This window comes from Eretmochelys imbricata, chromosome 4, assembly GCF_965152235.1.
Source record: "Eretmochelys imbricata isolate rEreImb1 chromosome 4, rEreImb1.hap1, whole genome shotgun sequence".
Lineage (NCBI taxonomy): Eukaryota > Metazoa > Chordata > Testudines > Cheloniidae > Eretmochelys > Eretmochelys imbricata.
Window position 1 is genome coordinate 73081022 of NC_135575.1, and position 17987 is coordinate 73099008.

Here is a 17987-nt window from a genome sequence, read left to right on the forward strand (position 1 = left end):
GCTCACCACCTCACTCCCCTGCTTGCAGCCAGACCCCCAACCCCCCACACTGCCTACTGCCTTACTCTTCGGCCAGGGACCCTCCCCTGCCCACCTCCTTACTCCACTGCCAGGGCTCCCCCACCACTCTCCTCCTCGCTCACAGCCAGCCCCTCTCCTGCCGGCTCACCTCCTTGCTCCTTAAGTGTTGTGTCCCACCTGTGTCTCCAGAGAGGTGGTGCATGCAGGAACAGGGAGGAAGGGAGGGGATGATGCTCTTCCCTCCCACACACATGGTGCAGGGAAACCCCTTGGTGGCTGTATTTGAGAAATGGCGTTCTAAACCCTCACTAACAGAATTTCTGTTGAAATGGATGGTTCAGCACTAGATACTGGATGAATGTCTGACTTTATGCAGGAGTAGAAAAGGTGCAAAATAAAATAGCACTAAGTCTTGCTACTAAAATGAGTTTCACAAGGTGGGGTTAGAGTGAGTTCAGCACCTTCCCTGCTGAGCATCACCAGGGCAGAGTCACCAGCAGGCACAGCTCTACAAAGGGAAACAACTCCTCCCTCATGCTGTAGCAAGTCCATCAGAAAGCAAGCTTTCTTAACTGAGTGCCAGCTAACCTACCCCTTTAGTGAGACACAGTGTTAAAGTTTTCCTAACTTTAGAGCAGTAAAAGTGCTGTGTTCAGAAGAGGCAATAACAGCCAGCACAGTGCCATGGCAAATCTCCAATAGGTCTCCCTTGAGTCTTGTTTCCTAAAACCACCCTCAGCTGAAGGAGGAGCGAAGCAGATGAAACCAGGGATCAATGACAGCATAGGGGAACATTCAGACAAAGGTGGGAAAGGGGCTGGATCTTTGAAGAAGAGTATACTGTTTTCTGGGCTGTGCAGTAACTAGGGCAACTATCCATTCATACTGGAATTTTGCACAGACTGAAGAATCAAATTGCTTCTGTCCACAAACTTACAGCAGTAGCGCCTTCTTGGATAGCATGACACTACTACTGAGTGGACAAACCCAGCTCCCTTGCTGATGGTGGTAATAAATGAATACTAAAGTATAGTAAAAAAAAAAAAAGTGTTACAAGCTGTAGATAGTGTTCTTAGACCATCACAAAACATTCAACATGGTTTTGAAAGAAACAATTAAAACATTTGTTACATGATGGAAAACAGCCCCCTATTATGAGACGTAGATTATACCACCATCTAATGGGAAAGTTAGGTTGGACACAGGTACCTTTTTTGCTCCCCATAGCATAGCGCAAGCTTGAGTGAAGTTTAGGAACTGCTGTTCTAGCTCTGGCATAGAAAACAACAGCATTTCTAACTTTGGATATATAAAGAAAGCTAGCTTAGTTTATTTTAAAAAATTTTATTTACCCCACACAAACATTATTTATATTACTATTGAAAAACCCCTACATCAGTTTAATGCCAAAAAACAAATTTAACATCACTAATACTTGAAATATTGTTATACTTAAGCTCTCTTCTCTTTAGATCATGCTGCTAGTTGGTCCACATTCTCTTCACTTCTGTTAGCTAAATGTGATTCAACAATCTCAGCAAAGAGGTTCCTCCTCAACAGGTTGTATGCAAGAGGTAACAGCTGACCAACAACCTTGTGAAAATACTGCAAAATGATGGGGGGAAAGTGAGTGAGTGAGTAGTTTGGCAGACCGAACAATCATCATCATCACCTCCTCTGACTATGAACACAGCCCCTAATTTATCATCTTCAAGATCATCATACACAATGAGAGCCATCTACCTTTCCTCTGGATCTGGCAGGATTTAATAGAAGCTAAGGAACTATGGATAAGGTTGCTCCTGTTTACCCCCACCCCTGTTCAAAGTGACATTTGAAGTACATGAGGATAATTGAAGTGGCAAAATCCAAACTATGGCTTTTCACACTATTGTGTACAAGCATTGTTATTCTGACCATCCAGTTGTAACTTCACTCTAGTAAAGGGGGTATCTGAGTTTTTACTTAGCAGCACTTGTTTTGTCACATCTATATTAAGAACAGATATTTTCCATTAGCAAGGACAAAGCAAATTCAACACAGTTTACTCCTTGGGGCATTCTGCCCTAAAAATTCTACACACATACACTATATATATAACCATGCCAGTTTCAATTATTTTGGTAATTCATTTCAAAATACCTGTCAGCAAATAAGTCTGTAACAATATAGAGAGACAAAAATTCCCCTAGAAGCTGAGACAAAAATTCCTATGACAACCCAGTTCCTGTTTCTCTGTCCCCTTTCTCGCCTCACCAGCCCAGCCAGGGGGCCAGACACACACAACCCCTCCCCCCCAAGAGGCCTCCAGCCTCGATACCTGCACGCCCTTTCTCTCAGAGCCCAGCTGTGGGGGCCCCCTCCTTTCCCAGACAAAAACAGCCCGATCCTCAGTCCCAGGGTTGCACAGTTTCCTGTACCCTGTCCTCTTTCCTCAGGGCATGCTGGGAACTGCAGTTGCCAGGATCCCTCTAGCTCCTTTCCCCTCCCCCCAGCCATGTCTTTATGTGCAAGCTGGGCTCTACTGGGTCCAGTGGACCCTAGTGGCAGCTAGCAGCACTGCAGCCCATTTCTATGCAGGGAAGGAAATTCTGGGCATGAAATGTCAATTTCTGCAAAATTGTGCAGTGGTGCAGAATTCCTGCAGGAGTAACAGTTGCCCTGGCAAACTATAGTTTTGTTAAGTGAATGTGTGTATGGCATTTAACAGACAGACAAATAATGTGAAGCCCTGTCTCTGCAAGGATGTGCAAGTTAAATTATGGAAAGACTGAAAAACTGTTCACTATTTTAAAAGCACTTTAGATATTCCCTAGCAATGTTTATGCTAGAACACGGTCAGTACCTGTGTAAGTGTATGCAGAATCTAAAAGTCAAGCTAATATAATTCTGTAGCAGAACAGCACTAGTCTTTCAAGACATGTTAACTAGTATATTAGACTGGAAGGTGTTTTTTTGGTTAGTTTCTTTTCTTCCCTTACCTCCAAGAGATATTGCAAGTTATGAAATACTTACAAATCACAAAGATCTAACTAAAGTAGCAATTTATTACTCAGTGTATGTAAGTAATGTGCAAGTGCTACACTACCTGACTAAAACACAGTTGCCGACCTTGTACCAGCAAAATTGTTGCCATGGCATATAGCTGAAGACAAAATTGCTGAGTCCGGTAAAGGCTGCAGCAACAGCAATTAGCTATTTTACAATTAAACAATGTATGAAGGTACTGTACTAAAATGTGTATGTAAACATGTACTGGTTACAAAGATACCTGACTTTGTCTTAGTAGTAATGAAAATATATTTTCAAGAAAACAATGTTCGTTAGCCCTGGATGGAGAGTTTAGTGTTGGTGCTTGTCCTGTCTCTTGATGCAATAGTGACAGCTACTAGAAACTAGGGACATAATATTTGAATAACTGGGTACAGAGTAAGTGAAAACGTTTACAACCATGTAGAGACATTCAATAGATCAATAGTTAAAGCCAAGTTCTCACATAATCACTGAGGTTTGAACTGGAAAGTGTCCTTTACTTAGAAGGGGGTTGGGGGGGGGTATGCTTTCATTCAAATTTCTCTGCCCACTCCTAACAAATTTGTTTTACAAGTGAGAGAATGAGGTTCTGCAATATCAGTCATTATAAAATAGTAGAAAGTGGATTTTTCTCTCAATACTAAATCAGTTTAACATTTCAGAGTCTGGGAAATGAATATGTACTTTGAATGGCTCTAGTGCTTTCGGTGTCTTATCAGATACCAAGTAGTGCATGGGTTTTTATTTTGCACGCTAGCTTGGTTGAGGCGACTGGCACTCTATTGCTCCTTCCAGATATTGTAAAAAAACCCAACTCCTGCTGTGGCTGTACTGCTTCACCTGGACTGGCTCAAATGAACTGCAGATTAAAAGGATGAACACACCCAGGGTTCACAGATGCTACATTGTCAAGTTACTTTGGTAAATGTAGGTGTCAAAAAGTGTCAGAACGCTATTGATTTAATATTAATGTTTAATACTTTGTTTTCCCCCTACAATTTAACAGCTGCATCTCTCTGGACAAAGCACAGACTAGTAACTTTCACTTCTTTCAAATCAATTAGCACAGTACCATCAGTATTTGGATGCAAAAAATCCCACTGCAGCAGATGGTTTTTTAAAAAAATCTAATAGGAAGCTTTTAAACTGAACAACTTCTGAGCTTAGTTTGTAGCATTTTATTTTACAAAGCTTGTATCTTGGAAGTAAAATGGAACTGGGTAGTGTCCCTTAAACTGTAGCTTTCTGCATTTTATTAAGGAAAATTCTATCTGGTAGGCAAAATAGGTTATGTGGTTAATAAAACCAGGTGTGTCATGCATCACCCTTTCATGCTTATACCTAAGCTGAAGCTTCTTTCTTCTGAAGTTTAATTTTTGACTTATTACTAATTCTCAGTGCCCGTCTATGAAATAAACGGCAGCAGATTATGCAGAACAAAGAAACTACTTTTTTTTTTTTTAAAATAAGAGTCTAGCCCTTAGGGCAGTGGTCCCCAAACTGTGGGGCAGGAAGGAATGTTTGGGGGGATTGAAGGGGGGGGGAGGAAGCAGGAGAGAAAAAGGTGCACAGCAGGGCCAGCCTCCATGGGGGCAGGGAGGGAGTTCTCCCCAACCCAGCTCTGGCCCCAGCACAACTCTACCCTCATTCCTTCTCCATCCCCAGGCCAGCTCTGCCTCTTGCCCCAGCTCCTACCCCACCCCAATTCCATTACTGGTAAGGGGGTGTGACACACACACAAATGTGGGCACCACTGCCTTAGGGCTAGAAAAAAGTCAAATAATTTAGAAGAGATACTAATTTTGATGTTAATAATGGGCTAGATTTACAAAGGTATTCAGGTGCCTAAAGATATAGGTGCTTTTGTAAATCCCACCTATCTGCATCTTTAGGTGCCTAACTGGCCAATAACTTTATATATAGCCAAGTCATGCGTACTATATTTGCTAAGTTAGTAATATTGGACAGCAAGAACACTCTTTCAAGCAACTTTAAACACCAGATGGCCTCATTGAATATGAATAAGCCATTAGGCAACTACAAACTGAGGGCCTATTGTATATTTGTTCTGTAACATAGCAACCAATGTCAACTTGAGGGTTTTTGGCAAGAATAAAGCCCCCCCAAATTAATTCCTGTTCTACTCCTAAACACAACTTTAAGTGTATGTTTTAGTACTTACATGTGACCCATAGCAAAAGAGGTCCATTCCCAGTTCATACCCCATTCCATAATCACATTCATCATTAGCAAACTGAACAAAAGTGATCATTTCCTGAATGGGCGCAAAGGCTTTCAGCCTCTGGTCATCGCTAGGAGCATCCACAATGGCCTTACAAATTCTTTTAAGATTAGCTGTATTAAAAAAGAACGAAAGAAAAAAAGGTAAATTACACACTGATATTTAAAATGTAAACTCATTCACTGCATCTGAATTAAGTATGTACCAACTTCGGCCATAGGAAGCAAAATGATCTTTTTCACTCAAGCAGCATAAAGAACCCTAGAATATGGGGTTACAGGAAAAGTGTCTGTGGTTTTGAAGTTGGAGGTGGAACCAGCTGAGAACTCACTGACTCTGGAACAGGGTTACTTCAGTTATTCTCAGAAGTTAAAGCAATACCGCAAGGTGCTGCCTCCTGAAGATTCAGTATACATGTTGAGTGAAGTCTTATGGCACTTAAATCTGCTCTTGTTTATTATAAGATGAAAAGTAAATTGTTTCCTCAGCAATATGTTTATAATGCAATCAGCTTCAATTGCTTTTTTCAGGATAGTTTTCAGAATTTCACTGGACTGTGGTTTTCACCCAATTAAAACAAAATGTTGATGCAAACCAAAACTACCTATTCAAGTGTTATGACAATAAAAGATGAGCTGTTTTGTTCCGCACAATATTGTTAATACTCTTACCTTGTATAAATGCAGTCTAGATTTTGCATCAGCCAGCAAAAGTATTTGAGTGCAACTTGACTAAAACAGAAGAAGGATCTGAACAAGGATCCTTTTTAAAACATATATATAACTAAAAAACAGTTTACCATTTGTTTCAGGGAGCTCTCTGTATCCAACATCATTTTTATCTACAGGCACAACCAGACCTGCTCCATGAAATGTCTTAGTCACTACCTGAATAAAGGAAAGAAAAATGGTATATCACGGGATGAACACAGTAACATCAGCTACATAAGATACCACTTTGCTCCCGCTATACCATTGGCACATCACTCCCAATGGTCAACCAGAATATAACAAACTGTAACTTTGGGTCCTGGAGCCTGAATTCCAGGTACTAAGTCACACAGTGTTCACTCTTGCCTCCAAATTTAATAAATTACAACACCTGCAGCATTTTACATCTACCCAACTAACTGTAAACCCCACAGTGATGGGGCATTCTAATTGTTGGACTAGGGTGGGGGAGCAGAGAGGGATTCTTACAATCACTGATGGAAGGCAATGCTAATCTAAATGCATGCTACAACAATTTGTTCCTTTTGACAGACTATACAACAAGCCACACTGCTACTGGCTCTTATCCCCTTATAGGCATTTTCAGTTTTGTTAAAAGAAAAATGACCACCAGGTCTATGTATGGCGCTATATCATATTTAAGTTTTTTCCAGTATCTCAATTTACTTTTAATATCAGTAGTCTTACCTTTCTAATGTGATGGATGTGCCCTCTCTCCCCCGCCGCAGCAGCCCCCGAGCTCTTAAACCTTTATTAGGTGAGGAAGGGTGTTTCAGTAGAAAGACTGAGCAGTACTGATTTTATGAAGCCTATCATTTGGAAGATAAAAAACCTTAATACTTGAATCTCTATAGACAGTGGTATTCTTGTTCACTTCTATGCTCTAAAGCAGAGGTTCTCAAACTGAGCTCCATTCAGGTGGTTCACGGATAGTTCCCTCTAAGGTGCGCACCTGGGTGCCCGCACATGCAACAATGAAGGGCCATCCACCTAATTAGTGCAGCCATGCAGGCGTGGCTCCACTACGTAGGTGCCTGGACCCTGGAGAAAAGACACACGTGTAAGGTGAGGTGGTAAACTGGGGGGAAAAATAAGGGGTAGGTTGGAGGGGGCAGTGGGGTGAGAAGAGGGTGGGTGACAGGGGGCAGGAATTTGGGACATGCAGGGCTGCGGTGGCAGAGAAAGAGGTGACTTTCCCCAGCTCCAGGGCTGCAGCTGCTGGGGAGAAACGGGGCTCTCCTTCCCAGCTCCAGCTTGGGGGCTGCTGCGGCCAGGGAGAGACCCCCACCCCTTTCCCAGCTCCAGCTCAGGGGCTGCTGTGGTGGGGGAGAGAGGGAAAGACACCCGCCCCTCCTTTCCCAGATCCAGCTCGGGGGCTGCTGTGGCAGAGGAGAGAGAGCACATCCATCGCATTAGAAAGGTAAGACTACCGATATTAAAATATGAGTTGTGTGCTTTTATTTGTAGAACAAAAAAACGATTATTATTAAGAGTTTTTTTAATATAGTGCTTTTATCCAAAGCACTTTACAATAGTTAGCTAGTGGTACAAACAACATTTGGAAAGATCATTAAGTGGTCCACCAAGACCCTCAGCAATTTGCAAGTGGTCCATGAAAAAAAAAGTTTGAGAACCACTGCTTTAAGGGAATAATATCTGACCCTGGGTAAAGAGAGACCAGTACTTCATGCTATTCCAGAAGGCTTAGCTAGTTCTTTAGGTAATACCACTTGTTTTGTATGTTATCTCTTAAGTACAACGTATTCAATTTGCCCCTTTTTTCTGCAGCTATGGGTGAATATCAGTTACCCCATCACCATGCACAAACATCCTGACTCCCTCGCCTTTTCTTTTCAGTGTGCTCTTTAGCTCAATTTAGAACTTGTCTCCATTAGACTACAGCAAGAAACCAGGCTGTTTTACATCATTCCACATTCGCATTGCCATACCGTGCTGACTCAGTCTAAATAATCAAAATCCACGTGCATTATTTCTCATTTGGTCTGCCTCCACTTGTCATGTCTTTTGCAAACTTGAAATCTCACTTGCAGTATCCTCAAATTACTACCATCCCCTTGGTCCAAAAACTGAACCATCAAGTATGCTAATTTTAGTTTGTTTCCAGCTTGGTCAGTCAGCCTCACCTCAGTTCCTGGAAAAATCATGGAGCAGGTCCTCAAGGAATCAATTCTGAAGCACTTAGAGAAGAGGAAAGTGATCAGGAACAGTCAGCAGGAATTCACCAAGGGCAAGTCATGCCTGACTAATCTAATTGCCTTCTATGACGAGATAACTGGCTCTGTTGATGACGGGAAAGCAGTGGACGTGTTATTCCATGACTTTAGCAAAGCTTTTGATACTGTCTCCCACAGCATTCTTGCAGGCAAGTTAAAGTAGTATGGGCTGGATGAATGAATTATAAGGTGGACAGAAAGCTGGCTAGATCGTCGGCTTCAAAGGGTAGCGATCAATGGCTCCATGTCTAGCTGGCAGCTGGTATCACGTGGAGTACCCAAGGGTCAGTCCTGGGGCTGGTTTTATTCAATATCTTCATTAATGATCTGGAGGATGGCGTGGACTGCACCCTCAGCAAGTTTGCAGATGACACTAAACTGGGAGGAGTGGTAGATACGCTGGAGGGTAGGGATAGGATACAGAGGGACCTAGACAAATTAGAGGATTGGGCCAAAAGAAATCTGTTGATGAGGTTCAACAAGGACAAGTGCAGAGTCCTGCACTTAGGATGGAAGAATCCCATGCACTGCTACAGACTAGGGACCAAGTGGCTAGGCAGCAGTTCTGCAGAAAAGAACCTAGGGGCTACAGTGGACGAGAAGCTGGATATGAGTCAACAGTGTGCCCTTGTTGCCAAGAAGGCCAATGGCATTTTGGGCTGTATAAGTAGGGGCATTACCAGCAGATCGAGGGACGTGATCGTTGCCCTTTATTCGACATTGGTGAGGCCTCATCTAGAGTACTGTGTCCGGTTTTGGGCCCCACACTACAAGAAGGATATGGAAAAATTGGAAAGCGTCCAGCAGAGGGTAACAAAAATGATTAGGGGGCTGGAGCACATGACTTACGAGGAGAGGCTGAGGGAACTGGGATTGTTTAGTCTGCAGAAGAGAAGAATGAGGGGGGGATTTGATAGCTGCTTTCAACTACTGGAAAGGGGGTTCCAAAGAGGATGGCTCTAGACTGTTCTCAGTGGTAGCAGATGACAGAACAAGGAGTAATGGTCTCAAGTTGCAGTGGGGGAGGTTTAGGTTGGATATTAGGAAAAACTTTTTCACTAGGAGGGTGGTGAAGCACTGGAATGCATAACCTAAGGAGGTGGTGGAATCTCCTTCCTTTGAAGTTTTTAAGGTCAGGCTTGACAAAGCCCTGGCTGGGATGATTTAGTTGGGGATTGGTCCTGCTTTGAGCAGGGGACTGAACGAGATGACCTCCTGAGGTCCCTTCCAACCCTGATATTCTACGATTCTATTAAGAGTTTTAAATCTATATTTAATTTCTGCCCCTAAACACCCTTAGTCAAACTGACTTTTCCAAGAATTCTCAGAGCATGTGCCTTAAGGTACTTTGCCTCAAAATAAAGAGAGGTCTAAGAGTTTCCTTGTTAAATAATGGAGGTTGATTTGACTTTGTCTAAAAGCTGAGGGAGTGCTCACCAGTGGCTTTATAGTGTTCACCTATTTTCTTTTTTTCAGTTAAGACGCTGGTGGATATACTTTTATTTCAAGTTTACACATGTAACAGACATAGTTTTATATTACTTAATCTGTAGTACTTGGAAAATTGATCAAATTTGAGATTATCCCTTCCCCCATAGCAGGTATCCAGCTAGAAGTTCTCTAATCATGTTAGTAGCTTTTCTTCATTGGCCTACTGAAGATATACACATAAAAAATTGCTATGTTGTACTTCAGTAATTCTACAATTTATTTCCTTTGTGCAACCTTCAGTAAATGCCCATTAAAAGTTAATGTTTGCTTTTAAAAATGGTAAATTTAATTGTAATATGATCCTCCCTTCACTGACAGAGGAGCTACACATGGCTGTTTAAGCAGCAGGTACTCTCTCAAAAGGAAAAAGCATTATTTCCCCAACACTGGAAGTTTATATAGCTCTTAAAGAACAAAAAAAGGTGGACAGCTGGCTGGCTTACTTAGATGGGTCAGATCCTGCCATCCAGTAGCCATCAGATGAAGAATGACCTCAGCACTACTCCTCCTTTAGCTAGTGGAAGATTGCACAGGACATTTGGGTTTGGTTTTTTGGTAGTGTGGAGGTTGGAATATGTAACAGGCTGGCTTGCCTTTGGGCTGGAGAGCCTGGGGTTAAACCAGTGCTGATTACAACACGAGTAGAGCCCTGCGCGGATACAAAATTTGTATCCGCATCCAAACCACAAACATGGTCCCCAGAGATAAAGTGATATTCGCAGATTTGCTGGGCTCTAAAGATGAGGCTCATCTGAGAGGAATCGGATGATATTCAACTTAAAATGCAGCAGGAAGTATGCGCGTGAGAGAAGTAGCTGAGACTGTCATGCCTGTTGGCTCCAGCAGTGAGCTGGGGGATGCTCAGAAGACAGAAGCCTGAAAAAGCCTGTAGCTGGCTGAAGGAGCTGCAGAGAGCAAGACTGGCTCCTGCAGAGAACTGTGAGCCAGCTCTAGGAAACAGGGCTGGGAACCCCCTTAACTAAGGGGAGAGAGACACTGAGAGTTGCGGCCTGAAGGGCCAGTGTGTACTGGAGGACTGAATAAAACATTCCCCAGTTGGGATCCAGTTTAATCTTTGGACTGTGTAGAGTTTAAGGCACACTGTGAAGGAGAAAACTGGGGTGGGGGCTGCAGTAGCACACTTGGCCAGGATGGGGTGCTTAGGAGGCAGTAAGCAGCCACCATGATACAGAGAGGTTTCCTGCAACACTACATGGCATAACATTTCATAGGAACGGTTGCCATCTATGATTAATAAATTGCTGAGTTAAGACTCAAACCAGCCATACAGGCACGCTAGAGCTCTCCTCCAAAATAAGTGTATACCAAACAACCATTTTAGAATAATGGTGATATCATATAATGTCCACAAGAGGACGTTTACATGCTGTTTTGGCAATCTGGTAGCAGTGAGCCACTATATGTAGTATTAGAAGTGGACTGAGTTGATTTCCTGTGCAGTTGAAAACTGCAGCCAACAGACTCCACCTTTCGGGCACAGGAAGGAACTAGGGGAGCAACTCTTCAGACTTTTTAGACAATGTCACCCCTTAGTCAATGCTCAGAAGATTGCTTCATCTAAGTTTCTTAGCTGAATAGGACAGAAAAAGTTAAAGTGCATTAGTTTAGGGAGAGCAACTTTTCTATCTAGTTGGTCAGGGAAAAAAACAAACAAAAAACCCGTACTTTCTTATCTCTTTGTTTCATCTTCATGGTTTTCTGTTCCAGTGAATAACCCAATTCTTTTGCTGTTCTTGTAAGGTTTTCATCTATGTCTTTCAAAATACCACTTTTCTTTTTATCTGTCACTTCCTTAAGCTTTTTTGACAAAAACAATCTGAAACACAAAGGAAGACTCATTACACAGCAGGTCACCTTTCTCAGGATCTAGAAAGTTTTGGGTTTTTTTAAATTTATATATATAATATATATTCTAGTCCCCTAATCTCTTAACCAAAAAATTGGCTAATCAAAGATTGTGAATGTGTATGACCATTTCATACAAAAAGCTATTAGGTTACAGTCAAGCACTCAAAAATTAGGAAATGCTAGAATTAAGGTTGCCTGTATTGTCTTAAGCACATGTATTATGATGCAGGCTTCAAGTTATATGCTCATACTATTTCTACAGGACCTGCTCCTATAAGGTGCATAGGGGCCAGAGAGTGCATATCAACTGAAACAGCTGTGATTTTTTTTAAATTGTAATCATTCAATGAGTGGCTTCATGCCTTATTTGCTACACATCATCCAAACCCTGACTTGAATGCAAAGTTATTCATTTTCTTCTGGTCTTTTCTACGATGCTTATCACTGCTGGCTCAGAGTGCCTCACAAACATTAACTTTTTTTCCTTCTCTCCAGAGGTGTTGACAGCCCTTTCAGTTGTGAGTGCTCCTGAAAATGAGGCCCTAAGTGTCTCAGGCTGATTATCCAGAAAAATTAAGAACACACAACTGGTGTGTAACCTGACAAAATTTTTATTTAAGTGACTTGCTCATCATATGAAGTTGATGGCAGATGCAAGGCCAGAATTGAATTTTCTTATACTGCATTCACCTGCCTTAGCCACTGGAGAGTGGCAGCTTTTGTTGCTTCTGGAGGCTGAGCACATCATACACCCCAGAGGCTCCTTCCGTTCCTCCAACTCCCATCTCCCTCCTCCCTGAATCCCCTCATCCTTCCCCACATGCCAGCAGTTCTGTTCCCCGTTCTCCTCCTCCCCTCATACCAGGGTCCTTCCCCATTCCCCTCTCTGCCACATGCTAGGGGCTGTGTCCCCTTTCTCCCTCCATGCCAGAGGTTCTGGCTGCACCATCCATTCCCCTCCCACCGCCATTATTATTCTTTGTCTGACAGACAAGTCATTCAAGGTGTCACTATTTTATAACTGCATTGGCAGGAAAGGCAAGCTGAGATAGAGTATTCTTATGCTGGATGGTGTTAATGGATGCCACCAACTGGTTTGTTTTATCTATAGACATAGAGGTGGTTGAAGCTGCTGGGTCTGATAACCAGATGTCAGGGCACCACATGTCCCCCATTTTCCCTTTCAGCTTCCCACTTTACTAGGGTTCTGCTCATCAATACATAGAACATTCAATTCTGAAATTTCAGAATTGATCAGATGTGGCATTCAAAAAGTTAACACACTGCAACCAAAAGCCACTGAGCTCTCATTTTGCTCATCCAACAAAACTATCCTGTCTCTTCCTGCAGTCCTCTGCCTCATCCTCTGTACTTGTTCTAACTTCTAGAGTAAATAAGGCAGGAGACAGACAGACAGCCTCATTCAGTACATAACCAAGATTCAGTCCCTGAGCTCCAGTTATCCTGCGCACTTAGTAAGGCAGAATGTGTGTGGGCGGAAAATATAGATAATACATGATCCTGTAGAGACAGTATCATGATGCTCACAAAGGGGCCAAATTAAGGTTGTGAATGCAACCTTCATTTTGGCATTATCTCTCCTGAGTGCTTGATTGTGCAACCTAAAAGAATTTTTTTTTTTAAATGTAGTTTTTGAATGTAGCTTCCTTTAAAAGGAAATGAAATGCAAATTCTGTCATGCACAACTGTAAAAATTCTGCCATTATGCATTGCCACTAAGGTTTGAACCGTGGATGTTCAGCACTGCAGCACAGACTTCTACAACTTGAGCTATGGGACTTTATTAGCTGAAAGCAGGAGAAGGCTATTTTCAATGAACCTGCCATTACATAAGGTAGAGGTAGACACTCTTGGTTTAGTAAAATGTTCTGCATATGAATTCCTTTCACTATTGTGTTTCATCCCCCTTCGAAAGTTCACTTCAAAATGCAACCTTCAGTCATTCTGACAAGCAATTTTTATTTTTTTTAAATCATAGCTTCTGTTAATGCCTCTATCATCATTTTCTACTGAAATGCTCTGTTCCTACAGAAACAATACACTGGATTTTATAAAGAAAAGCAACCCCAGCTATTTTAGTACAACCACAAAGTTCCAGGCTGATCAGCCAATTTACTCTGGGTCTAGTAATCTTATGAAAGATACCCATCTTTGTAGATGTTTCTTTAGTATTATTTTCAAAGTCAAAAACCTACAGAGGTGGGTGGGTGTGTGTGAGAGACACAGAAGAACAGAAGTAAAGGTATTTCACATTAGTACTTTTTTGTAGCTTAGAGGAAAACTAATTGAATTTAGTTATGAAACAGAAGTTGTAAACCTTACTTGACTGCAGCAAATACATTGTCACCAATTTGAGAAATTACACAGCTTTTCTTTGCTTCATTTGCACCAACCCACGCTGGAAGTTCGTCTGGCACATCCCTATAAAACAAAATGTATATAGACACTAGGGTTTCTCTCTTTAAAGTGAAGTTAGCATACACAAGAGATGCTGAATGGAGTACTGGAGCCTGAAGTCTTACGTTTATCACCGGACAGTTAAAAGCACAGGCAACAACAATGTGAACCTCCCCTTACTTCCATGCGCCTTTGTAGCCTCCCCCCCACCCCCACCAGACACACTGCAGTCTCCAATCTTTGCCTCTCAGAGAATGCCACTTAGAATAACGATTAATTAGTCACTGCATACAGCAGAGACCACCAAAAGCGTAAATTCAGTATTGAATCACACTAGATTCACATGCACAACTTTAAGTATTTGAATACAGAATAATTATACCAGAGCCACTTCTTTAGCTGAAGCAGCAGAGAGATCTTGACAAGAAGTGGCTCTGTGCAGAAGAAATAAGGCAGAAGCATATATTTCCAGTGTTGCCGGGTACACTCAAGTATAGAAAAGGAAAAACAAAAACACACAGTTCTCTTCCCCATTATCCTACCCCAGCAGCAGATAACCATTTGCTCCAGAACATCATGGCAATAATTAAAAACATCATTACAATTAAAACAGGGTTTGTTTGGGTTTTAGATAGTCTTTTAACACACATCACCAGTCCTTTCAATACATTTTGCCCTATAATGTTAATTACTAAAAATGACAACTAAAGTGTCATCTATCTGATGGAAGGGGGTAAGAAGTAGAGGTTCTATCATTTGACAACAGTGCAGAGTTCTTACACTACACACATCAATGGAAATGGAGAAAAAGATACACACATTTATTATAGGAGGACCATATATAAAATGTAATACCTGAAATATCCCATGTGATACTGAGTTTTGCTATCCCCAGCAATTATAGTCTGAAATTCAGGAGGGTCATAAAAAAACCTCCAGTGAAGGTTGAAGTTCAGATCTGCTGATTTTGTTTTTTTGTGTTTTCCAGCAAGAATATCATATGGTCCAACTAGTTGAAGGCCAATACTTGATATGAGTGCTTCTGAAAAACAAAATGATCAACTGTCTGACATTTTCTTGTGCATGCAGAAAGCAAGATCTCAGCCATAAGGCATTTCCATTTCTAAATGGAAAGTTGACATGAACAAAACTGAAGCTGTGCTTATTATAGCACATTTCAAATTCACATTGCTTAGGTATAACACAGCAAGTCTAAAAGCCAAACAATCAGACCTCAAACTCATGTTTATTCTCCCTCATACAAGGTACTCTAACCTGTGCATTTACAGCTTTTAGTACTCCGATTCAGACAGCTTTCCTTCCACAAAGATATATTGCCCTACTACTTTTTTTTCCCAAAAATAACCTGTTTTTATCCGCCTCTAGCAATCTCTGCTGATTTATTTTCAGCTGTTGTTTCTAGACCAAAACATCTAGAAACAGTCTGTTTTAGGAGACAAATTTTTCCCTATGCCCCAAACATCCCCTAGCTGACCTGAAAAAATATTTATGAAAAAGCGGCATGTCTGAAAGCTAACAAGTAAATCCTAAACATTAAAAATAAATTTACTCATTATTTTCAAGGTCAGATTCTTAAGAGTGTTCCTGAATTAATCTTAACTTCTTCACTCTCAAACAGGTCCATTACTTAACTATCCGCAAACTGAAGCGGACAAACACATGCACACACACACACCTTTAAACAGAGATGTATTTTGTAGTCTATGATACACTTTTTGTCCAGCCTAAAGTTATACCAAAGTTGGGGAAACACTAGCCTGTCTCTAAACTGGAAAAATCATTCTAAAAGCTTCCCACTTGCCTTTGCCACTAAAAACTGCCTTCAGGTTGCTTTTGAAAACTCAAGTTAAGCCACACAGCATGCAGAAGTCCTCTTTTTTTTAGAACCCACCACTTGGCTTGTCAGGCTTCAGCTCCTCACAGAACTTCCAGAACTGATAAAAGTCTTCAGGCATCCTGAGCTGATAGCAACTTTCTACTTCTTGACGCAGCTGATCAGGAACATCTGCCTGGTTGGACCGTCTCTTCTTGACTTCTTTAGTTTTCTCACACTGCAAGTAAACAGCAACGAAATGCACATTTTCATGTTAATTCAGGGGAAGACCCTCTTGTTGTACTGGAACAAAGGGCTTAGGTCCTACGACTCTGGAGCGCAGGAGAGGGCGCTCTTTGGGGATTAAAAAGGAGTTTTACGCACTGGCACGGAAGGTCACATGCTGAATGTGACAGGTTTTAGGTTGGGTGCACGTTTCCAGGCGCATACAGAGGGGGTCAAGGCCACGCTGATGGTAATGGCTGCAGAGGACCTGCAGGAATAGGTCTAATGGACTCAGGGAACTTCTCGTCGCGCCTCTGTAACCTCGTCACAGCCCCTGGCGGGGCGCAGGAGACACCGGGAACACCGGCCAGCCCTTGGCGAAGAGGCCAGCAGGCGGGGGGGTCCCCGCCTGGCCCAGCCTGGAGCGGAGGCCTGGCCGGTTCGCCCGCCCCGCCGCCGCCGCCGCGCCCCTTTTCCCCGCCCCGCCGGCGGCAGCGCGGCCCGTGACAAGGCGCCGGCGGGGCGCGTCACCGAGACCTGCTCTGAGCAGCGGCCGCGCCAGGGCGAGGACCCAGGAGCCCGGTCTGTGGCCGGCCAGTGACCGCCGCCGCCTCCTCCTCACAGCGCGGCGCCCGCGGGCCGCCCCCGCGCGGAGCAGGCCCGGCTCCCAGCCGCCCCGGGGCAGGGCTGCCGCAGCTCGCCGCCCTCGGCCGGTACCTGCTCCCCGGCGCGGGGTCTCCGCTTCCCGCCTCCTGTCATGTTTCTGCCGGCAGCATCCCGCCCCGCCCCCGCCGGGCACTTCCGAGGTCATGGCCGGGTGACGTCACCGCGTCGGAGCGCCAGGGCACCGCCCCCTGCCTTGCCGAGTCCGGGGAAGCCCGGCCCTGCCTTTGGTCTCCGCCAGGCGGCGCTGCGGGGTTCGGGGCAGAGGCTGGGCTGGACTGTCGCTCGCGGTCCCTTCCCCCTCTGCAGCTTTAGGGGTCTGGGAGTCCCACACCCCAAGTACAGGTTTGAAAACATTATTTCTTTGCCCGTTTTGATTTTTCACCTATCATTTAATTCAGCTGCGCCTCCCCCATCCCCATGTTACAAGTGAGGGACCCATGTACCAGTCCCGGGATGTACTTTTGTCATGTCCCCTCTTATTCCACTTTCAAAGGGAAAGAGTGGGATTATTTACATTAGCACGTGCTCACTGCACTTCTCTGAACCACCGCCAATTCTGCATGGCTAGTTTTAGGAAAACGTGGCCATCTTTGCACCTTCCTGAGAGTTGTGCCGTGGATAGCTTAGGCACGGCCCACAAGCGGTCCAATACATTATAATATGGTAGGAAAATACATTTTAGAAAGCTGAGAGATTTTAGTTCCACAGATATCAGAAAATTCAAAGTTTTGGTCTTCACAAAAGCCCTCTTTGGTTAGCTATTGCCTCTGTTTTTGTTAGGGTAATTAAAAAAGCACTTGGGCCTTAAGTCTTGTGTATTTGCATATATATGTGCCATATAAGTGTTAAGGCTCAAAATGCTTTCCATAGGGTCATTGTCCCCATCGTCTAAGTGGGGAAATGAAGTGAATTGCTCAAGGAGATGTAGTGGAACCAGAACTTCATTAGCTCTTGGGTGGATTTACCCAAAGTGTTCAGTGGCTGAGCCAGGAATAGAATCCCCATCTCCTGCCTCCAAGGCCAGGCCCATGTCCACTGTAGCACACTACCTCATTATAAAGAAAAAAAAATGTGGAGGAGTACAATTCCTATGCATTACATTTTCCAATCAGTGTATGACAACAGGAGGAGAGTGTGAGACAAAGACCAGCCTTCCCGCTGAAGCACCTGGCATTGGCCACTGTCGGAAGACAGGATACTTGGCTAGATGGACCTTTGGTCTG

At 43.3% G+C, this 17987-nt stretch overlaps 2 protein-coding genes across 4 annotated transcripts in view; one reads left to right on the top strand and one right to left on the bottom strand.

The window, feature by feature from the left end:
* CLCN3 (chloride voltage-gated channel 3) overlaps nucleotides 1-4563 on the top strand; it is a 124587-nt gene extending 120024 nt beyond the window's left edge. Inside the window, exon 16 of the transcript XR_013345948.1 lies at nucleotides 3850-4563. The gene's annotated coding sequence lies outside the window, so the exon portion shown is untranslated. The remainder of the gene's footprint in view (nucleotides 1-3849) is intronic.
* Nucleotides 1350-16921, bottom strand: HPF1 (histone PARylation factor 1). 3 transcript variants are annotated; one of them, XM_077815458.1, is made up of 9 exons: nucleotides 16816-16921; nucleotides 15952-16111; nucleotides 14895-15081; nucleotides 13965-14063; nucleotides 11439-11589; nucleotides 8172-8225; nucleotides 6096-6183; nucleotides 5237-5409; nucleotides 1350-1626 (listed from the first exon to the last, which is right to left on the bottom strand). In XM_077815458.1, the coding sequence occupies exons 1-9, from the start codon at nucleotides 16855-16857 to the stop codon at nucleotides 1495-1497; spliced, it is 1086 nt and encodes a 361-aa protein (XP_077671584.1). In that variant the 5' UTR covers nucleotides 16858-16921; the 3' UTR covers nucleotides 1350-1494. The 3 variants fall into 3 exon arrangements, with proteins under 3 accessions (XP_077671584.1, XP_077671586.1, XP_077671585.1); XM_077815460.1 differs by lacking the exon at nucleotides 16816-16921 and adding an exon at nucleotides 16258-16515; XM_077815459.1 differs by lacking the exon at nucleotides 8172-8225.
* Nucleotides 16922-17987: the final 1066 nt, after the last annotated feature.